The following is a 22,929-nucleotide window of genomic DNA, read 5'->3' as shown; positions in this document are numbered from 1 at the left end:
TCTATCTTTTTTTCGTTTTAATAAATTTTCTTAAATTTGAAAATAAAATTCTAACCCTTTTGAATTTTTTTAATATTTTTTATATGATATCCTTTTTTTTAATTTTAATTTATAATTATTTCAAGCTTTTCTGAATTTTAAGGAAGGTGCCAACTTTTTCTCTCTCCTTTTCGTTCCGCCCATGACCAGTCATAAATCATAATAGTACACAAGAAAAAGAATTACCTACCGCTGTCTCGTATATTATATATATATATATAACGATTTTCGTTCCTCTCCCTTGCCCTATTTGTAATTTCCCAAATAGCGAAAGGAAAGGAAGCCCTCGCCTCGATATCTTTCATATAATTTCGTTGCAGCAGCCATTTTCCTCTTTTCTCCGCGCTTCCTCGCCCCTCACCGGCCCCAATCTTGTCTCCTCCTCTTCTTCCTTCTCTCGCCTCTCCCCGTCTCCCGTATTTTTCGCTCGCCTTCCGTCGCACGGAAGAAGGGGGAGGAGGCTTCCCTTTGTCTCTTTCTCTCACGCCATTCCCTGCTGCTTCCGCTGCGTCGCCGTGCGCCATCCAAGGTTCTTCTCGATTCCCAGATCCCTGCCTCGCCCGGGCCTGCCGTCTCCCCCATCGGCTCGTCTCGGATTCACCGGGTGCTTCTTTTGCTGCGGTTCGGTTGGTTTTGGTCGTCGATTTCAAGAAACCGTGGGATTTTTTGGGGATTCGGCTCGTGGGTTTTTCCAAAATCGCGTTTTTTTTCCCTTGATCGGACGATGTGTTGAAAGATGTCTGCTTCCGTTGATTTCTGTTTTGCGTCTGGTCCTTGGGGTTTTGGGTCTAGAAGTTGTTCTTGATTGGAGATTGGAAGAGGAGCTGAGGGTTTTTGGATTGGATTCACGATTCGTTTTTTGTTCTCTTTAAAGGTCCTTCTTTCTTTCACTGCTGAGTTCCTAATGTTTTGATTCGAGTGTGAGGGAATTCTGCGTTCGATGGGGTTTTGGCATCCAATTTGTTTTTTTGGGAGATTTTGAGCTCGGATGGCTGATTTAATTGGAAAATTGGTGATTTCATAATTCGTTTCGCCTGTTATCTGAGATGATGGTTCATGGTGTAACGGGCATCTTACAGGAGAAAATAATATCTTTGTGAAAAATGGCCCGTGCCCGTTCTGTGATCTCTTTTGGCCTCGCTCTTTGTTTCCCTCTTACGAGGTGGTTCGAATCTCATTCTAGTTTTGATCTGTGCAGGTGAAGAAGAAAGAGGGGGGGGGGGGGGAATAATTTAGGTTTAGTTAAAATAATTGATTGGGAAATGTCCGGTGCAATAGTTGAGGACTATGAGACGGCTGGCAGGTCTTCATCAACAGAGGAGATGTTAAGCGAGCAGCGTTGCCAGTCTGGGGATTCTCTTGCAGAATGGCGGTCTTGTGAGCAGGTCGAGAATGGAACACCTTCGACTTCACCTCCTTACTGGGATACTGATGACGAGGATGACTGTGGTGAGTTATCCGACTCCAGTGTTGTTCATGGTAATTTTCGTATATATCTTTGTATATGAGTCTTCCTTGCACGAGGTCATCTTGTGTACACAGTTTCTTGTGAATCTAGATTATGGATGCTTCTGGTCTGAGTTTCATTGGTCTATCCATAGGTTGGATGTAGTGATAGGTGCACCCTAGGCACCTCATAGTGATATTGCATGGGAGCGTGGAATGCCATATAGGATTTTCCTATGCCGCTCTAACTGAAGAATAGCCTGAACAAATGGAGCTGTTTGCTTGCGCAAACTCATTGGTGTGGTTATAATGCACTAGAAGGAAACGTTTACTTGGATATTCATTGTACTTAAGCTAATCATGAAAATGCATTGCTATAATTTGTAAATGATTCTATATTTGTTTTCCTTTTTCTAGGTGATACCTGAAGATTTGGCTATCTCTTAGTTGATGTACTAGGCACACAGTCTACGAGTTTTCTAGAAAGCCAGATGGTTCTCCATCGCTTTCATGTTGTCATAAACTTCAAAATTAACAATCAAATCAAATCATTACCTAACCAAGCCTTTTCCGTAGAAAAGGGGCTTCGTTATGGAGCACAAGTCAATAATCAACACGAAGAAGGGCATTTGAAAGGATTAAGTAGCTTTTTGTGCAAAAGATTCAGTAGCTGTGGAGCGGAAGTCAACTTGATCTCAGTCACTTATGAATTGGTCTTGAATTCTTGGCATTCTAAAACATAAGACAACATTTAGAGAGCATCTTTTCTCTCACACCAAACAAAAAAAAAACATTTATATGGTATGTAAGTTTCACATAAGCTCATTCAAATGGGGATCAACATTTTGAGATTACCAGTACCTTAAAAGAGCAAACTAAGAGTGAAGAAGTATGTTTTGATGTAGCAAATTGCATCATTTACTGTCTGCAAAAAATAATCCGAGTGCCAAATTAGAAACCTAACACCATAAACTTCAAATGTTCCATAAAAACGAAAAGTAAGTTTCGAAAATGGTGGAGTTAACTAGGTGTTCTTCAGGTTATATCCTTTGGTGGTCTGGATTTTTTTAGTAATATTGGGTTTATATGCCAACTGTTAAGCTAAAAATAGGATTTATATTTGGAAAATTTTTCGAGCCACTGATTAAAGGCAAATGGAGTCAACAAAGTATTGACCTGGTTGAAAATGTATGCATTGTAACTGGGAACTATCAACCATGGGATTGCCAATTGTCCAAGAAATGTTTTTGATTAATACATGTCAAAAGATCAGGGAGTCCATTATAGATGCCATAAAAAATTATAAACTTGCTACTTAATAAATTGGTAATATTGGGAAAGATGATAGTTATTTTGCGTAATTTTAAATTTAATATAATTTAAACCTCCTAAACATCAAAGAGCAAAACTTTTGCTGTGAATTAAGATCTTTTCAAGTTAGTTTTTAAACTTATGATTTGATCTGTTAGAAGGTTGAAAGTTGGAGCCCCCCCTCAGAGTCTTGGTTTAGACTCATAAGAACAAGGACATACAGTTCTAGTTGGTCAGCAAATAGTTTTAATGAGAATAAACCATAACTGGAATGATATCATCAGTGTTATTATTAAATTAGGGCTTGAATGGTATGAAGGTGCAGGCTGTCCTTTCTGAGTAGAGTCCATTTCACTTCTTAAGTGAAGATCATTTCAAGTTAGTTTTAAACTTATGATTAGATTTATTGAAAAGTTGAAAATCTGGAAGGTTCCTGAATTTTGGTTTAGACTCATAAGAATAAGGAGATAAAGTCGTAGTTGGTCAAAAATAGTTAGTTAGGATGAGCCATGACCTGAATGATACCATGAAGTCTAATATCAAATTAGGGTTTAAACAGAGTCCAGCCCACTTTTTATATAAAAACAAAATCTTACATGATCTCTTAGCTTATATGCGAACCTTTTTGTTGATTTTGCCTGGGTCTTGTTGTATCCTGCTGTTTGTATTGATACATGCAATTCGACACCCAGAACATGAGGTAAAATGACTGATGCTTGAGATATGGCCGAACATATGTTGATGAAGCTTGCATTATTATCAACTAATATGTTCAATGATTTCGTGTACTATAGCTTTAGCATGCTCCATGTAATTGGCCTAGCTAATCTACATATAATACAATTACTGTGGCCAACCTTTACTACCTGACAACTTTCTTCTACTATCCTATAGCGTAATGCTGCTTCTGTTGGCATATATTTGCTCTAACGGACGCCATAAATAGCTTGTAATTCAGTTCTTAGAGCATTTATCGTAAAACTTGACATACTACAAGAGAATTGCAGCTGAGGCTAAGCTCTTTTCTTTTGTGAGAATAAAAATAAATAGGATGCTGTAATTCTGCCTTCTTTCTTTGGTTGAGGTTTGTGATGTGGTCAACATTATTTAGGTGAACTTCTATTTCAGGACCAAAGCCTTCTGAGTTGTATGGAAGATTTACATGGAAGATAGAAAATTTTTCAACAATCAACAAAAGAGAATTGCGGAGTAATGCATTTGAAGTTGGTGGTTACAAATGGTATGAGATGCTTTTTAGTCATTCTAATTTTGCGATCCTTTACTTTCCTGCCATGTACAGACATGCAACTAGGTCTGTGTTGACCCACCTAGTTTGCAGACTTGTATTTTTGTTGATGTATGTAGTCCTAATATGAATCTATGTATTGTAATTTGTAGGCTGTTTGGTAGCCTAAATGTTAGTAATCAACAAACTCACCCTTATAGATCTTGTGTCAGACTTTCAACACATGCTATGATGCTAATTTGATTTCACTCCTATTTTCTACATGTACATCATAATCTCATTATCCAGAAAGCACAATTTTTCTACACTTGGTAGTTTATATGGTTTAGGCTTTTTTTTGACAATCCATATATTGTAAGTGCTGCCATTATACCCTGATACAGCTAGTCCTTGTTTCCAAGGCCTCACCAATCTAGCAGTATTCTCAGATCACCTTAGTATTCTTGTGAGTTGTGATTGCACCTCACTTCAAGTCATAGTGAAATTGTGTAAGGAGCATAAGACCGTTAACTCCTCCGTATTGCTTATCCTTCTTGTCAGTTTTCATGTCACTACTACAAGCATGCCATATGTAACCTCAAAAGACCACCAGCATCGTACTCTTCTCTATCCTTCTTGCTTAATTCTATAAACAGATTTTTTCTTTATAGGACATATTTCTTCAATAAAGTATGTCATGCACATGTCTTACAGCAGAAGACTGCACATTGGAAATGAAGGTTCAATCTTACCTGTGCACGAGTACTCTCTGGGCAGTATTGGATGAAATCTTGTATGTTGTTTTTGGACATCATTCAAGAAAATTTTTCATGTAAAATTAATAGGGAACACTATTTAATAACTGAAAGACACTCTGACGATAACATCCTATTGGTTATTTAAAGTATGACAAAGTATAGTTCAAATTAATCATGAATATTCCTCATGGGATAATCGAATATGCCAGACATAATGATCACATAAAAATGCTACACATTTCATGGTTTGTTTGAGATCATGCTGCTCCAGGTTGGAATATGACAATGCTAGTTTCAGTTCTTAGATTAAAAAACTAAGATGTTTTTGGTCAATTTTTAAAGCAACTAAAACTTTTAAAAATTTTGCTTTATAGTTTGTAGTAACCATGCCATCATATTTTGATCAATCTTTGTAGTCAATGTGCATGGAGAAAAATCTATATAATGGATGAATTCCTAGGAATCCACCACACATTTTGTTGGTTTTTGGATGACCTATTTATTGCATGGGCATGTATGTGAACTTAATGGGATATTTGTCATATAAGAGCACTAAAGTTCATTTACGCTGAGCTGAGCACTTTAAGGCTCTTGTAATAGTTGCATATTGTGTAACGTCCCCATTTGCAAAAGGACCATTGTTGATTATGATATCTGGGGTATTTAGCAATTCAGCGATTAGGTCAAGCGTTCTATATGCATGCATACTTCTTAGGGGGTATCTTAGCATGCAGTGTTTTGTATCATACTGATGGGCTATTGACAGTTGGAAATTTCTGAATTGCCTTTTCAGGTACATTTTAATTTACCCACAGGGATGTGATGTCTGCAATCATCTATCATTGTTTCTTTGTGTTGCTAATCATGACAAACTTCTGCCAGGTTTTGCAGCATGTTCAGTGTTATTCTTATTTGTCATTGCAGACTGAGTTCTGAAATTCTCCTATGCTATGTTAAAATGTTCTGCTTTCTGTTTATGTATATTGACAGGATGGTCTCATTTTGCACAATTCACGATAGCTGTAGTGAATAAGGATCCAAAGAAATCTAAATACTCAGGTTAGTCAAATATTAGAGACATATTTACTAATGGTTAATGTTGCTAATTTGTTCTTGCCGGTTTCATTTAATTGTTTGAGGAGCTTATGCTAGTAAAGATGTCTTGCAGATACATTGCATCGATTCTGGAAGAAAGAGCATGATTGGGGATGGAAAAAATTTATGGAGTTGTCGAAAGTATATGATGGCTTTATTGTTGCTGACACTCTTGTTATCAAAGCTCAAGTTCAAGTTATTAGGTATTTAATTTAATTTAATTTTAAATTTGCTACTCCGTTGTTGTTGCTTTCTGGAGAAAGGGAGGGACACCCACCCACACTTTAACTAGCCAAGTCCAAATACCTAGGGATGCACCCCAGATCGAACCTTGAACCTCTGGTAGCTAAGCAGAGTGGTGTGACTGTTGGGACAAAGTCCCAATTCACATATTATATCAATTGATATGTATTATTATTATTTTTTAAGTTGGTCTTTATATTCAATTGAAACATAACATGTGATCCACATATCACATCAAATCTTATACGACATAGATCATTTTGGAATGGTTAATATTAAATGGCATAAAATCATCATGTGGAGGAAGGCAAAAGGGAGTAGCAAATGGTTGCCAAAATTATAACAAAATGCATCATTTTACTTTTATACAAACTTTATATATAGTCTACTTGGAAATTTGATAAATGCGGTCATTTAGTTTCGAAATTTGTATGATAGCTTATTCTAATAAAGGATCCAGTTAAGCTTATTTTCTGCGAAATATAGAATTGATGTATGGTTTCTTAAATGATTTTGCGTCAAATCTTAAGATCTTATTATTTAATAATTAGTCTCACTTGTTGTTTCTGTTGCTTCCGTTCTTCTTGCTCAGCATGCACTTGTAACATAATATTTTATCATTCACCTTTTCCTTATTTTATGTTTTCTTATTCGCAATCTTTGGGCTCTTTCAAACCTTTGGTATTTTACTGCATGATCTTAAATTTTGGATATTTGTTTGGTGAAATTTTCTACTATGGTGTGGATAGGAACATCTGCTACAAAATTGAGGATTTAGCTCTCAATATTTTGGCTGTGTTTAAGGTTGCATGGTTGTTCTCTTGCAATCTACGGTACATGCCTAATAGTGAGGCCTCTTGGTGGCTGGGAGTAATAAGAGGAATGGGGTAGCATGAGAAAGATCAGTGCTGTTGATTGGCAGTGCCATTGAGATAGTCAAGTTGGTTAGTATCTTAATTTTGATTAAGGCTGAGGACAATCAAGTTGAAGGATTCAAGTATTTGTATCATGCCTGTGGCAGGTGAAGAAAAGAAGTCAAACATGGATCATGATATCGTGGAGCAACTTAATAATAATGTATGTCATAATTTGAAGAAATTGTTACCCTGATTAAAAGAAACTAACATCTTGTAGGATTGGACAATCCAGAGCTGCTGAAGAGCTTAAATACTGTATTGATATCTAACTTCATATCGCTTTTATTAGAAAAAAAATCTTTATGCCCAATATTTCATGAGAAATGGATGTGCAAATAAAACAGTGGGCATCAACTTATCAGTATCGGAACTCAGTTGGAGGGTACTGCATTGTCTACCTTTTTTTTATCTTAGATTCATTCTTTTTGAATATGTGCAATCTACCACTGTGCCTTTTCATAACTGTGTCTCTGCATTTTGGTATTTGAGGGAGAAAGCACACCGCCCATTTCGTTGCCTAGATCGTCAATACCGAAGAGAACTGGTTCGAGTATATTTGTCAAATGTAGAACAAATCTGTCGACGATTTGTTGAAGAGAGGAGAGGCAAGCTCAGCAAGTTGATGGAAGATAAAGTGAGGTGGTCAAGGTAGGCTCATATCCCATATACTCAATTTTCTATATAAACGGTCTGAACTCTGACAGCCGCCATTTAGTTAATATAGATAAGTAGCTACATCTGGTTTTTCTACTTGTAACTGATGTTGGGTATTTCTTAAAATCGGTGCATGCTTATGATTTGTTGCTTGGGGTGTTGCAGTTTTCGTGCTTTCTGGTTAGGAATTGACCCACATGCGAGGCGACGCATGTCAAGAGACAAAACAGATGCCATATTGAAAATAGTTGTTAAGCATTTTTTCATAGAGAAAGAAGTCACATCTACCTTAGTTATGGATTCTCTCTACAGTGGGCTGAAGTATCTAGAGTGCCAGAGCAAGAGCAAGAAAGGGAGAGCAAAGCTGATAGATATGGAGGAATTACCAGCTCCAATGGTCCTCATCGATAAAGATATGTTTGTGCTGGCTGATGATGTGTTACTATTGCTAGAAAGAGCAGTTTCAGAGCCCTTACCTAATCAGCCTTTGCCTCCTAAAGATGAAAAGTGTGCACAGAACCGTGCAAAGGTTGGTACACCATCTATATGATCTTCTTTTACAGTTGAATGACTGTCAGTTTCAAACTATTTTGGGCCAAAACTAATTTGTTACAGCTGAAATGGATTAATCTCAGCCAAATAAAATTCCAAATGCTTCTATGAAATGTTGTCCTTAGGCACTTGTGCTAGGATTCCCATGTTAAAAAAGATTTAGTTAGCTTTTTGCTCATTTCGTTATCTGCTACTTCTGTTGTTTCTGCATGATTTTGTGCTACCTATTGTAACTTGTGTCTTGTTTAGGCTACCTGTTGCATCTGAGATATTTTTTGACTAAAAAGTTATTTATTGACAATACTATATGTCTTTATCTACTATTGATCACTTCCTTTGCAAGGATTGCCTTTGGTCTTTAGCCTTAGAATACAGGTCTTTGGTCAAGTATATCAATGGCTTGATCCTTACGGTTGAAATGAATCCATCTTCATGCTGTAAAGTAAAATAGCGATCAAAGCTGGCATGCTTTATGTCACTTAAATCATCCATGTATACCATGTTTGATATATGAACCTGTCAGCAGATCTGGTTACACCACTTCTGATTATTTCCTTTCCAAACTGTTCTCAAACTACAATTGGCATTGCCGTATAGGACTTTTGTTGAGTATGTGAAAGGCTTGACCCTTACTCTTGAAATGTATTCGTCTTCACATGATTAAAGCTGACCTGCTTTATGTCACTCAGATCATCCACAGATGCCATGTTTATGTTTGAGATATGAACCTGTCACCTTGTCTGGTTCTTTATGCTCTTCTTTACTTGTCTCATGTGTTACACTTGCCCAATTGCTTGTTGAAGGCATTTCTAGGATCCTCCTTTAAAATGCTGATGGGGAAGTGGATCGAGATCTTCAAGTTCTGTATTGAAGTGATGGTCCATAGCAACAAGATCACTGAGTCAGTTTTAAGGGGCTTTGGTTATTTGTAAGATCTCTTAAAACAGATAATCATGAAACCTAATTTTTGTGAAGCAGGCTTTATGAAAAATAGGGGGAGACCTGCATTCCATACAACTTATTTTTTTTCAGGTTTTGCAGCCTGCAATTTTTACATAATAGTTTCATGAAGGGAAACCAAACAAGTGTTTTTTATAACATATTCGTTTTAAGATTCATATTAAATCATTTTAGTAAAACTTGATGATCAAATCAGACAAAGTCAAGTGAAAGCAAAACTAAACAATAGGGGATACATTCTTGAATTTATGTAATATAGGATAATCCAGGACAGCCTTAAAATTTATTTAGGTGATTATATGCCAACTTTTTCTTATTAGAATTTGGACAAATTCGGTTAGACTAGATTAATAATTTTCCAATTAATTTTTAGATTTATGTTGGTGTTAATAAAAGTAAGCGTGCATAACATGGCCCTTTCATATTTTCACTAGTTCAGATATTCATGCTATAATTTCCTAATAAAAGTTAAATTAGTTATAGATACTGCATTCTTCCTAAAAAAAACATAAGATGTTCATGATGATCAAAAGCTTTTTCATCAAGGAATACCTTCATATGCAAAACCACATCATTCTATTAAGTGAAAACCAGTTCAAAAAGAAACTGGAGTAATTTTTAATTGTCAAAGTTACTAGCAAATGAATGTATATAATTCTAAGTGAGGAAAAATGATAAAATTATAGCTTTTGTTAAGAATGATGAAATATGACCTAAGAAGAAATAATTTGAATAAAGAAAATTATTATAGAACAAAAATAAAAATAAAAATGCAGAACCCAAAATGCAATTTAGAAAACAATACAAGAAATAAACATACAAAATAAAGGATTAACAGATGCCAATTAAAAATACAAAAATAGAAAGTAGAAAATAGTGGAAAATAAGAAAGAATTTATGTTAAATACAAATATAAAATAAAACAGAAAAAAATAAGGTGCATCTTCTTTTGTTTTTATAATTTTTCATGTCTGTGAAGTAAGGAGAGAAAAACTTGATATTAAATAGGCATATTGTATCTGTCTTAAGATGAGCTTGCAAACAAGAATTTTATATATCCATCTACCTTATATAAAATCTTAATGTATGGTCTTGGTACCAATTTGAGTGATAAAGAAGAGAGGCATCTATATTTATGATAAAATTAAAATTTAATGGTATGGGGTGGAGGCATCTATGCTATCAATAAAAAAGATGAGATATTAATGCAATAGAAGGGAGGCATTGGGCTGCAAATTGTGCTGATTGGACAGACCACTAACGATGTTGGACGTAGCTCCTGTTTTCCAAGCCCATGGACCGAGCTTACCCAGCCTGTGCTTGGTTCAACATACTTGGTCCAGGCCCAAGCCAATGTTGTACATGTGAGGTCAGGCTGCAATCAGGCTGGCCCAATCTGGATGATACCGAAAATTAATTCTCTTATATCAAAGACTGACCCCCTTTTTAATCACAATGGGGTGATACGAAAAGCTACTATCTTGTTCCACATACATTACTAGGTTGAAAGAGAAGTCCCCTAAAACTGTGACCAACCTTTGCTCAAATTATGGGAGTTGTGTTTATACCATATTTACCCATATGCATACTACATGCTATATAAACTTTGGTTGGAATTGGCCAACATATTGGGCTTACAGACTGTGGCCCATCCCTTATCTGTTTTTTATTCGGAGTGAAATTTTGATTCAAGCTTTGTCCAACATAAAACAATATCTGCCTGGCACCCAGCCTGCTTGAAAGTAGTTTGCATTCTGAGCATACCTGTGGGCTGCCCTACCCTAATGGGCATCCCTGGAGAACTGTTTATCTCCGGTCAGATGAGATATTAAACCTTTTTTTTTTCTGGAATAGAGATGAGACATTTTTAGGCTAAAAATGGATATTAACCCAACTTGAGCAGAATAGATATTAACCCAACTTGAGCAGAATAGATGAGGTGTCTATATTTGTGATGGGACTAGAACTTGATCAAAATGCAAGAGAGGTGTCTATATTTGTGCTAAGATGAGATATTAAAGGAATCTTATTTAAGCATCTATATTTAGGCACGATATCTTCTTTATTCTTCACATTTTTGGAATGTCCATGCCATTAGGATAGAAGGAGACTTGTTAAATCGATGCAATGTTTGATAGACGAAAATGCTCATACTGATTGCATGAGGATTTTTTGCATACGAAAATGCTCATAGAAATGTCCATATCCTCTTGCATCCTATGTTGAAAGAGGAAACCTAGGGATCCACTCCTAGCTTTCCCAGGCTCCCCCACCATGCGGATGTAACTGGCTCATCCTTGAGTTGTTGCTGCACACGCCTCCAAGTTCTTATTTCTCCTCTCGCCTCATGCCTCCACCACAAACCTTTCATTTGTACTAGCCCAACCATGGCAATGCTCTCTCTCTCTCTCTCTCTCTTTCTCTCGCCCTCTCGCACACACTCACACAGACACACACACATACAAATATTTCCTTCTTCTCTATCACTTGAAGGTTCAGAACACAGCTTCAAGGTTTATGGATGCTAGCTGCCTAGAAATCTAGCAAGTATTTTTATACACGAGATATCTTTTATTTTTTGACGTTGAAACTGCATAGCACAGAGCTTCTGTTCAGATCATTGCCTGGCCCCTGCATTGCATGGTCTAATTATTGACTGATTCTCTGCTTTTGGAACACTGCAAATAAGGTATTAGCTTTCTACTAGGGGGAAGGTAAGAAACGGCATGACCAACACTTTTGATATCCAGAAATCGGACCGAAAAGATAAAACAAAAGAACGAACAAAATCAAACCTTTTCTGATCGGCTGCCAACTATTGGGTACACATTTTTTTTCTTTTCATGTTTTTTTTTCTTTCTGTTTTTAGTTATATATTCATGGACCAATCTCATAGTTTTGATTGTTGATATGTTATAATTTCATCAAACACCTGATTGCCATCCCCATTTTTTGAACCCCCCCTTCCCCCTGTGTATGTGCATCCGCTCATGTTATGAACATTCAAAATTTGAAGAATAAAAACTATATGGTGTCTCTATGTCCAATCAAGACGATTTCATTCATATCCCATGTTCCTATGAATAAAAATACCTCTCCTCTATTTTGATCAGATTGGGATAATATTTTATCTTATTAAACAATATAGATGCTGCTCCTCTATGCTGATCAAATTGTGTTACATCTCATTTTAGCACTAATATAGGTGCCGCCCTGTTTGCCTATCAATTTCTCATTTTTATCTCAAAGAAACATATCTCTACCTTATTCTTCTTAAATTTTGGTTACAATGACTAAGATTGTTGTTGTTTGTACACACTCTTTTGTCTATGTGTGTGCCTTTTGACTTTCTTCTGTACATAAAGAGACAGAAAAATGTAACTCAACAAAAAACGTTTTTAACAATTCATAAATATAAATAGCTAAATGAATAATTCCAGATATATCGTTGCTTTGTAGGATAACATTCATTTATCAAGTGTCTTCTCATTTTTATAATATTTATACATTTTAATTTATTCTCTTATTTTTATGCCTTTGTTATATTTACTTTTTTTTATTTAATATTTTTTGTTGTTATGTTTAATTATTTTGATTCTATATGCAATTCATACTTTTCTAGACCTTTCCTTGATATGTGTTCATCTGTAGCTTTGCTAGTATAGTATAGATTAGTTAGCTCTAGATTTTGTCCCAAAAAGGAAATTGAGAGCCATTGAGTAGTGACTTAACCATTGAATCCACCTTGCATTTATTATAGTTGTGATGCAAAGTAATGATTCAGCTCAAACCCCATTCCTTCTTAAAATGCTATCACTGGGATGTTTTGAGTGCTTTGTTATATTTTGAGTTGCTACATTACTTCCATCATATATATATATATATATATATATATATATATAAATAATCATTCATAGCAGGTGCACCTGGCTTTACGCATGCACATATGTATATACCTATGTATGTATGCGTTTATGCATGAAAGTTTATAAAATTTACTTTTCCTTTGTATCCTTACATCCTGGTGTTTCATACATAGCATGTATAGAATGTGATATCCATTAGCTCCAAGGTGGTTCAAGTTGTACAAAACAAAACCTTTAATTCTCTGTTCAGTACATTTCATCTGTTTAAAGTGTCTTTCTGATTTCTTTTTGTTGATGATATTTCAACTTAAATATGCAGGATGGAAATTCTGGAGAAGAATATAACAAAGATTCCATTGAGCGTGATGAACGGCGCCTTACAGAGCTGGGCCGCAGAACTGTGGAAATTTTTGTTCTAGCACATATCTTCAGGTAATAAACTGGCTTCCCTTGGTATATGCTCTAATAAATTTAAATCAACCTTTTACTTCGGCAATACCTATTATAAGTATCTTCTGACTATGCTGCTGGAACAAGTTCAGATAAATCAGACCTTATGATACTGTCTCTTTGAGATCTTTTTGAGTGTGTTCCTATCATGTTGATCAGAACTATAGCTCCAAATTGGTCAGGACTAATTTGAGTTTTGACAAAGCAACACTTATAGTGGCTTCATGTTCAAATTGTTCATGTTGCAGAATTTTCTTCCAAATATTTGTCCATCTTTCTTGATATCCAACAAGGTCTCCTGTCAAAGTTTTGAAAATCCAAAGTTTCATACTTAATACATCATTTCATATTTATAATTAAATCTTGAATCACCAATGAAAAGTGAAAAATTTTATAGTTGCTCTATTACATTGGCAGTTTATTCGTTCTGGACAACAATGAACGAAACCTGTACAAGTTTGTTGCTCTCTTTTTTAAATTCTTTTTGTTTCTTATATATTTTCTGGCAGCAGTAGAATTGAAGTTGCCTATCAGGAGGCTGTTGCTTTGAAAAGGCAGGAGGAGCTCATTCGTGAGGAGGAAGCAGCTGGCCAAGCTGAAAACGAGCTTAGGGCAAAACGTGGTGCTGTTGAGAAGGAAAAGCGTGCAAAGAAAAAACAGGTTCCATCCCATTTTACGTAACCTATGAGCTGCTTTTTCTCTCTGATCTAGTCAGCTGACAGCCGTATTAGTTATGAATCTAGAAACCTATCTCTGGCATTTACGATTGATTGGATGTTTGGAGCATCCTGGACAAGCTTTTGTTATGTTGCAACTCCATGGTCAATTATTGGCCGATATGTGGAAACTCTGCAATCAAATTCCTTATGTACCTATGCACTCAAGTCTGGAGATTTTTCAATTTAGCTGGCTGAATACGTAATTTCTAATTTACTGCTAAAGCTGCTTTTTTTTATGATTCATTCACAATTCAACTGCTATTTATATGTCTGATAGTCTATCAATGACAGCCAAGTAGTTTGACGATTTTCTCGAATGATATATGTTTATTTCTACATTTTATCAAGTTTAAATCTGTCTTGTCTTTGATCTGAGTGATAATTAGATAGCACATATCTGTTTATTTACATTCTTATTCTTTGAGATCTATGTTAGACAAAGTCAGATATTGATTTTCAAGTATATATTTCCACTTCACTCAGCCTCCGGAATTGTCCTTTTGTTGTCACTATTACTGCTTTCTAGTTTTGTGTTTCCCATTTCTCAACAATAATTCACCACTTTTATGGTTTTCTCTCCTCTCTCTCTCTCTATATATATATATATATTGCATAGTTAAGATTGATAACCAACCACCTGTATCGTCATATTATTGTAGTTGATTGTGTGATCTTAATTAGCTTCATATTACTTTACATTTTTCTGGTTTTTGATAACAATGAGGGCATTTCTAGGTTTAGGTTGTTCTTGGAGTCAGATTACCTCTTTGTGTTACTTTGGATGTTAAATTAAAATTCACATATCAGCTGTTAAGCTGCCTAGCAGATTGTTCTGTGATTTGTTCCTGCAATGACTGCATCTTTTGAGCTTGTTCTTCTTTTGCTGGCATTCCTTTCTTTAAAAACTCAGACAGGTTCTGGTACCAGTAAGTAGCAAAATGTGCAATTGTTGTTTTGACAATTCAATCTTATGTTATATGACCCCATTTCCTTCTAGATCCCATATTATCCTTTTTTTTAATGTGCTGGCGAAACTTTTTTGCAGTAAATGAGTAGCATGTGTTTTCTCCTGTCTTTCGAGCTTCCATTCTAAATTACCTTTTATATTATTTTATTATATTACGACAATAGAGAATCTTGGAGTTGTAATACAATCCTGTCTTCCTTTTACCATATATATTTCCAGGGTAAACAGAAGCGGAATAATCGCAAAGGTAAAGATAGAGGAAGGGATGAGAAGTCCGATGCAATAGTGCAGGAAAAACTCCAGCAGCAAAACCCATCTGATGAAAGAGGTCTGGATGACTTCCCTTCTAAGAAGACAGAATCGGTGATTGAAAAGATCGACACACTGGAAGATGCATCTGATGTATCAAATGGAGACGAAGTTGCCGAGATCCTTCAGCCTGATTTAGATGACAGAGCTAACAGCACTATCAATTGGGACACAGATGCTTCAGAAATCCGGCCTCCCATGGAAGCTACTAGTAGTGAGGTACAAAATGGGCAAACGGATAAGAGAAACCCTTCTGTAATGGATGACAGCTCCTCAACGTGTTCAACTGACTCAGTCCCTTCAATTGTCATGAATGGACCATACAAGGCAAGCACTTTGCCAATCAAAAGCCAAGCCTCACCCAGCAGGTAACTTCAAATTTTGGTTTTGTTTTGTTGATCTGTGACCCTTGGAGAACTTAATTTATGAAAAACAACTTTGCAGAGCCAAAAATCTGCGGGGTAAAGAAATACATGAGCGAACAGGTTTTACTCATGGTGGGAATAATCCACCATCTAATACCACTGTTGATGCTGGTCGTTCATGTGATGTCTCTAGCAGTAGATCTTCCCAACCTGAATCAGAGGCTGTGGTACTTTCTTCGAAGAATCGGGTACATTGGCTTGAACAGCATCAAGTTTTTTATTCAAGTTTGTTTTTACTTATATCTATAGGGGACGTATGATCAATATAAACTTGATTATAAAAGAAAATTACTGATTTGGTTTTTGTTCCTTCATAGATATCTTTCACTAATGTCTGAATTTCATGTGTTTATTAGCCTTACATGTAAATTGAAGTCTGAATGCATGCATTGTGTTTTTTTTCATGTTATAGTTACATGGGGATGACATTAGCTGCTTATTGCATTTTCTAATGTTCCAAGTTCCAACTTATTATCTTTTTGCAAAATGGAGGCTTCATAGGCATTAGTATTGAAGTAACAGGTATATCAAATATGTACGTGGATTATTCCCAGTTTTTTGTTTGCAAGACTGTTCAAATACACTTGTAGAATTGTAAAATTTGTAATCTCTGCAGCCACTCATATTCTCCACCGTTTCCTAGCAAGTATTATTCTGAGTTATTGGTGACAATGTTGCTTCAATTTTTACCAATGGTGCCATTTTTCCATTTTCTTTTCCCAAAGATTTTGCATGATGATTGTCTATCTTGAGATTCTTTCTGATTGAGGCTCTGGGAGACAAATATAAAACTATTACCTTGAGGAGTAAATATTGACCACAAGAATCAAGAATTTCATTAATTTTCATCAATGTTCATTAACATGCCATGCCGTCCAATCACTTTTTTATGGAATGAATATTTATCATGTGGTCTTCATTATTAAGTGATTGCTCTGATCCTTTTTTGTTTACAAAGATTATGGTCCATAGTTTGTTTTAATTGAAAACTGCCCTTCAATGCATTTTTCCAGCTCTTGTTTGTCTTCTAGAAGCTGTTCTATCTGAAACAGGTTAAATTTAAGGAAAGTTCATGCATTACATATTATACATTAAGTGCATACACGCGCACATGCGTATATGTGTGTGTGTGTGTGAAGATAGAATGCTTTTGGGAGCATTTGGTTCTAAATGCTTCCCAATGAAAATCAATGACGAGCCTCTCAAAATGAAAATTGACATTGATCAATATATAAAATGGCTAGAAACCAAAAAATATGAATTTTTAAGATCTTTTCTCCTGCATCAAAAGAAAACAAAATTGACAATTTCAAAAGTATGATATCATGTTTTAGTTTGATCTATAGCTTAGAAACATCCATATTAGATGAAATGTAATCATTATTGGTTTTAAAATATTTGGATCAAGATCAGTTTGGAATTGCAAATTAAATACTCTATGGTGTGTTTTTGTTCATTAGCTATATTATTGCCGTTCATTCTTGGCTGGCTAGATGCATATGTAAGAGAGCTCCAAAAGCAATTTTTAGTTTCTAGGTACTCTATACATATTAGATCATGATTAATGGTGCCGATTTCATTTTGAGAGGCCCTTACATTGATTTTCATTGGGAAGCATAACAATGCTCTTGGAAGCATACCAGCCTAACTCTAAATATATATTGTGTAAATACCTAATGGTACTGGCACAACAGCAGCCGTGTACATAATGTGCCAGTGCAGGGCCTAGCACATTATTGGCGTGCCATACTTAAAAGGCTCTACTAGGAGTTCCCCCCGCTTGAAGGCTGATCTCATGTTTACCCATTCTTGTTGGCAATTTCAGATTTTATAAGCCTCTGTATAATTCCCTAATGAAGGGAGATATTGTTAATCTTGGGTACTTTTGCAAGAGTCATCTTTTTTATCTGGCACATAGATGAGCTTTTAACACTTGAAAGTACAGTTATGTTGCTGCAGTCAACTGTCGTTGGAAGCTACTTAACGTTGTGATCTTTCATTAACTAATCTCAGGATGAGGAAGCTGTATATCTACAAAAGAAATTAAACGTCAAAGATCAAGTTGATGTTGAGAGGCCTTCTAAAACAAGGATAGCAGAATCATCCTCTTCTTCATCCAGTCCTGGGAAAAAGCCACCCTACATTCTACAGCAGCCAAAGCAATCCTCTGAAACAACTGCCAGGACATCTGCCACTGCTTCCACCACAACCATGGTTGAGCCAGTTTCTTGTAAAGAGCCGCCATCAAGTAGCACACCCCAGAATGATAAACCAGTTCCTCCAACATCAAGGTCACCGCAAATTTCCTCCACGTCCAAATCTGAAGCTTCAAGACACATTATTCGCTTGAAGAACACCAGTAGTACGAACCAAGTAACTGCATTGTCAAGGCCTTCCAGTGCTCCTCTTATCCCAGCACCAAGACCAACTGCCCCCATGGCTTCCACAGTTCAAACAGTGCCTTTACTTTCACGCTCTGTAAGTGCGGCGGGTCGGTTGGGTACTGATCCATCTCCATCTGTCCCAAGTTACATTCCTCAATCATACCGAAATGCCATAATGGGTAAAACCACCATGGGTGCAAGCCTGACAGGTTTTGCTCATCACTTGACTTCCACTGGCCAAGGTGCTGGGTTCTCTCAGCCCTATTCAGCTGTGGTATCATCTTCATCTGTGCTTCCTCCGCAGAACGGTGGTAGGAAAGACCGAAGCTCAGTTAGACCTGAATTTACTTTTGGATCAGTGAAGCCAGAAGCACTCCATGGCCAGCCCCCATGGAAAGATGACTCCTTACGTCAGGAAGCTAGCAGCAGCGATGCACAGTCCAGCTCAAATCCTGTGAGTGACGTTGAAAGGTTTGACATTCATGGGGAAATGCGAGCAAAACATTTTTCAGCTGAGATTCCTTCCAGAACTTCCTCATATCACGCACAAGCAATGGTTGCATATGAATTCCCCCATCTTGATATCATCAATGACTTGCTTGATGAGGAACAAAGCAATGGAAAGGCAGCAAATGGTCTCCACCAACATCACCACCACTCTTTCAGCCGCCAATACTCTTTCCCTGTCAATCCTTCTGCAACTGACATTGGCTCGTTAAATGGCTCTTGTCGGTTTGACCAAAGTGAGCAGTATTATGACGAGGGATTCCAGAGAGTCTATGGCTCCTCTAATAGCTCTCTTCATGGGCTGAGGGAGGGACATTTTTCACAAGTTGACCTTTCAGTCTATGCGAATGGCCATGTTGATGGAGTGATGCAGAACCAGTGGCCATATGGCCACACTGATCTGTCAATGCTGAATTTGGGAACTGGAGATGCCAATGGGTACTCATACCAGCTCCCGGAATATTCTGATCTGGCAAGTGGGGTAAACGGGTACAACATGTACCGCCCTGCCAATGGGCATTGAGGGCACATATAAGGATTCATCATTTCAATCGTAATAATGTTTGTAATTGAGGTAATTTGCTGAGCTTTGGAGTGAGGTGTAATCCTTACCTTTGATAAGAGGACATTTTGTAAAGAATGATTCCGCATTTCTTCACTTGTGCCTACTGCTGTGGGCTGTTTTAAGGTGTTTCTGAAGTTTTCCTTGCCTTCTAGAAAGCTAAGTATTGATATTTTCTATTTCGGAGGTAGGATAGCTGATTGTATTTTGTTAGAAGCCGTGAAATTGCCCAAGTATGGAGCTAATCGATGTAACTGTGGTGATAAGGGTGTGCTTCCCAGAGGTCGTTACCAATACAGGTGAAATTTTTCTTCTTTTTGTCGGCATCTGGGTTCTTATCTTTGGCTACTCTTAATTTACTTTCATGAATAAAATTTTCTTCATGGGTTCCATCATGTTTGTTAACTTTTGGACAAATAGTTATGGATGTTACAGGAGAGTACATGTCAAAATAATCAGATAGCAGATGGAAATGGATGTGGGTAAGAGCACTCCCGAGTCAAGCGACTCACCACCTTTATTCATGATATGAGCTGACTGGCGTGGGATTAGAAGAGGTAGGAATTAGATCCGGGATCAATGCCAATAGTCGCAGCCTCACAGCAAACTTTATATAAAGCTTGAAGGCTTGGTACTTTGAAAGGTTCCAGGGAGGTTTCCAAAAAACAAAAAGGATTTAATAAGCATTGCACTGTGCAAAGAGATCCCCCAGCACACAAGAAGTTCTAGTATGGAAAGCAATGTGTTTCCGGTGTATGACCAAAGACCAAAGGTTTTGTCTTTTTTTTTTGATGGAAAGGGCCAAAGACCAAAGTTGAAGGAGAGAATTGGTTTTTCTTAGAAAATAATGAAATTTATATTGCATGCTAGAAAATTTGACCCTCATGTGAAAAACCTTGTGGAGATTAGAAGTTAGAAGCGAGCTTCTCCCATAATAATGAAGAGAACTAAATTTTGCTAACAACCAAGGAATACTGATATTCTGCTCTGTACCCCAACCCCTTCCATCCATCGTTATCTTCATAAGATGCCCCACAATACTTGTGCATGATACAGTGAATATTGCTTTTTTTTTTTTCCTTTTTTTTTCTTGAGGAATTACGCAGCGAAGTTTGTCGAAAAAATCAGGGATGCATAATTTTCCTCTCTGAAATGCAATATATAATTTCTCTTTGAAGTACAGATGAATTCGGGGGGTCATGGATTATTTGGCAAGTTCAGTTGGACCTCCGTAGGGCAAGTTAGCTGTAAGAAAGGAATCGAGCTTAATACTCACCATATTAAAAAGAATTTTTTTGCATGGATACCCTTCTAAATATCGAATTTTGTATGAATATCCTTCCAAAATTGATATTTGCATGTATACCCTCGTCAAATTTTGTTATTGTACAAATGCCCATAATATAACAGTTGTTCTAACGGTGTTAAGAAAAATTATATTTATATTAATTAAAAATAAAATAAAATTTTAAAATTACGCTATTGTCCCTGTCTTCTTCCTCTATCAGGATCACAATCTATTTGCATGTCTACTCATTAAAGGTATTTTAGTCATTTTAATTTGAAACCGTTAATTTTTTAACGTCATTAGATAGTATGGGTCGTACATATGCAAAAACAAAAATAAAAAAAAGGATAGAATGACAAAATAAGTGTTTTATGAGGGTATACATGCAAATATCAATTTTGGAAGGGTATTCATGCAAAATCCGATATTTAGGAGGGTATTCTTGCAAAAAACCCTATTAAAAATGGATGAATGAGTGAAGAAATGGATGAATAAATAAGCAAAGAAAAGGTGTACAGGATATATTTGTCTCTACTTTCATGGCAAAGCCTTCAAATCCAGATAAGGTTCTGATCCACTGCATGCCAAAACATGAATGTTGAGCAGCCGACGATCATTCATCCCTCTGATGACCAAGATGGTGTTTTTGCAGCTGTTAGCTGCCATGATGGAGAGAATTGTTGTAATCCATTCTATGTTGGATTTGATTTTTGTAAATATAATGGAGAACATAGTAAGACTGCATTCGTAGCCCTCAGCAAGGTAGACAAGTAGAGGACGATTTATTCTTCAAAACTGAATGCTGACTTGCTACTTGTACTAAAATGGCTAAATACTGAGATTAAATGCCATGGCAGCACCAGTATATACCAAACAGATATTTGATGACTCCAAGGGAGCTAAGGAGGATCCAATCTTAATGGCATGTATTGGGGATCAAGTGGCAAAAAGACCGATGGAGAGAAGTGAGACGAAAGCAGTGTCCGTGTCCGAAATGAAACTTCCTCAAAACAAGCACATGAAGATGACACGGTGCCTGCGGTGCACACCAACACGGCGACCTCTTCTTCGCTCTTTCTTAGCTGTCTTCTTTTAGCTGCTTATTTATTGTAACGGAGGTATGGGAAGAATCGACGAGATCTTTCACCATTTATAGACAAATTTTCTCAATCAAGCGGGCTTTATGATGGAGATATCTCGACGAATGGTGTCGCAGAAATACGAAGATGCTGTGTATTTTGTTTTCTTTGATGTAAATGGTTATTTATAGAGATGTTATTTGCAATATTAAGATAAAAGAAAAGGCGATTGTTCTACGCCTAAAGGTAGGACTGGCCTTAGTGAGGATTGGATTCATTCTGTGAGGACTGTGCGAGCATGTGTTTAGTCCCAAATCGGTTATTCACTAGGTAGATCTTGGATACTTATATAGGATCAAAGAACTCAAATAATACTTTATGGCTAGCCATTTTGAATTAAGTCCTGACCTTTATGGACTAGGGGACACTTTAGCACGGATTTATTGGGGCTGATTATAAGCCGATCATGGTACTTATGATTAAATTTGAATGGATTTGAACTTTTAGTCTGATGAGGACGTTAGAGCTGAAATGGAGAGAGTATGTGAGGATCCGTGTGTTTAGTCCCACATGATTAGTTATTTGTTTGGTAGATCTTGGATACGTTTACAGAATTTATACATCATCTCCTCAAGATGAAGAGGCAATGTAACATGTGGAATTAGCTAGGAGACAAAAATGTAAACCAAAAAGGATCCTAGATATTAGGTTGTTTGCCAGCTAGGAGACAAAAATGTGAGCCAAGATCTTGGATAAGCTTCCAAACTACTTACCAAGATCTTTGATGATGTATATTTTGTTAATGAATTGTGAGAATAAAAGGTAGGTCAACTTGCATGGACTAAAGAGTTTTTTTTTTTGATACTAAAAAAAAAAAATCTTTAGTGCTTGCAAGTTTAATTCATGAAATGCATGCAAAGTTGCAGATTATTATATTCAAATACAAGACTTCGCGACTCGATCTTTCTCAAGAGTATCGTCCCGTGCACGAAAAAAGGGAGAAAAATGCAATACTTTAATTATACAAGCTGCCTCTATATAAAGACGTTTTCCAGTACATGTACAAGCAACAAGTCAAACTAAATGGGATGAATTGTAATAATTCTCTCCACCTCCAATGCTGTAAGCAGCATCTCCGAGAGCCACCCAATAATAATCTAAAAGCCATAAAAA

The 22,929-nt window shown here is 36.6% G+C and overlaps 1 protein-coding gene across 2 annotated transcripts; it reads left to right on the top strand.

The window, feature by feature from the left end:
* Window positions 1-276: 276 nt before the first annotated feature.
* LOC103710177 (TNF receptor-associated factor homolog 1b) lies at window positions 277-19,547 on the top strand. Of its 2 annotated transcripts, none has more exons than XM_008795811.6 (13): window positions 277-568; window positions 1,238-1,488; window positions 3,925-4,036; window positions 5,573-5,661; window positions 5,770-5,838; window positions 5,948-6,077; window positions 7,524-7,682; window positions 7,854-8,217; window positions 13,386-13,498; window positions 14,026-14,176; window positions 15,422-15,879; window positions 15,956-16,124; window positions 17,950-19,547. In XM_008795811.6, the coding sequence occupies exons 2-13, from the start codon at window positions 1,302-1,304 to the stop codon at window positions 19,348-19,350; spliced, it is 3,402 nt and encodes a 1,133-aa protein (XP_008794033.2). In that variant the 5' UTR covers window positions 277-568; window positions 1,238-1,301; the 3' UTR covers window positions 19,351-19,547. The 2 variants fall into 2 exon arrangements, with proteins under 2 accessions (XP_008794033.2, XP_008794034.2); XM_008795812.6 differs by having other exon boundaries at window positions 283-568; window positions 14,029-14,176.
* Window positions 19,548-22,929: the final 3,382 nt, after the last annotated feature.

This window comes from Phoenix dactylifera, chromosome 1, assembly GCF_051530095.1.
Source record: "Phoenix dactylifera cultivar Ajwa chromosome 1, Ajwa_hap1_PhDact_Kaust_v1.1, whole genome shotgun sequence".
Lineage (NCBI taxonomy): Eukaryota > Viridiplantae > Streptophyta > Magnoliopsida > Arecales > Arecaceae > Phoenix > Phoenix dactylifera.
The sequence above is the reverse complement of the archived record's forward strand: the minus strand, read 5'-3'. Positions and strand labels throughout refer to the sequence as shown.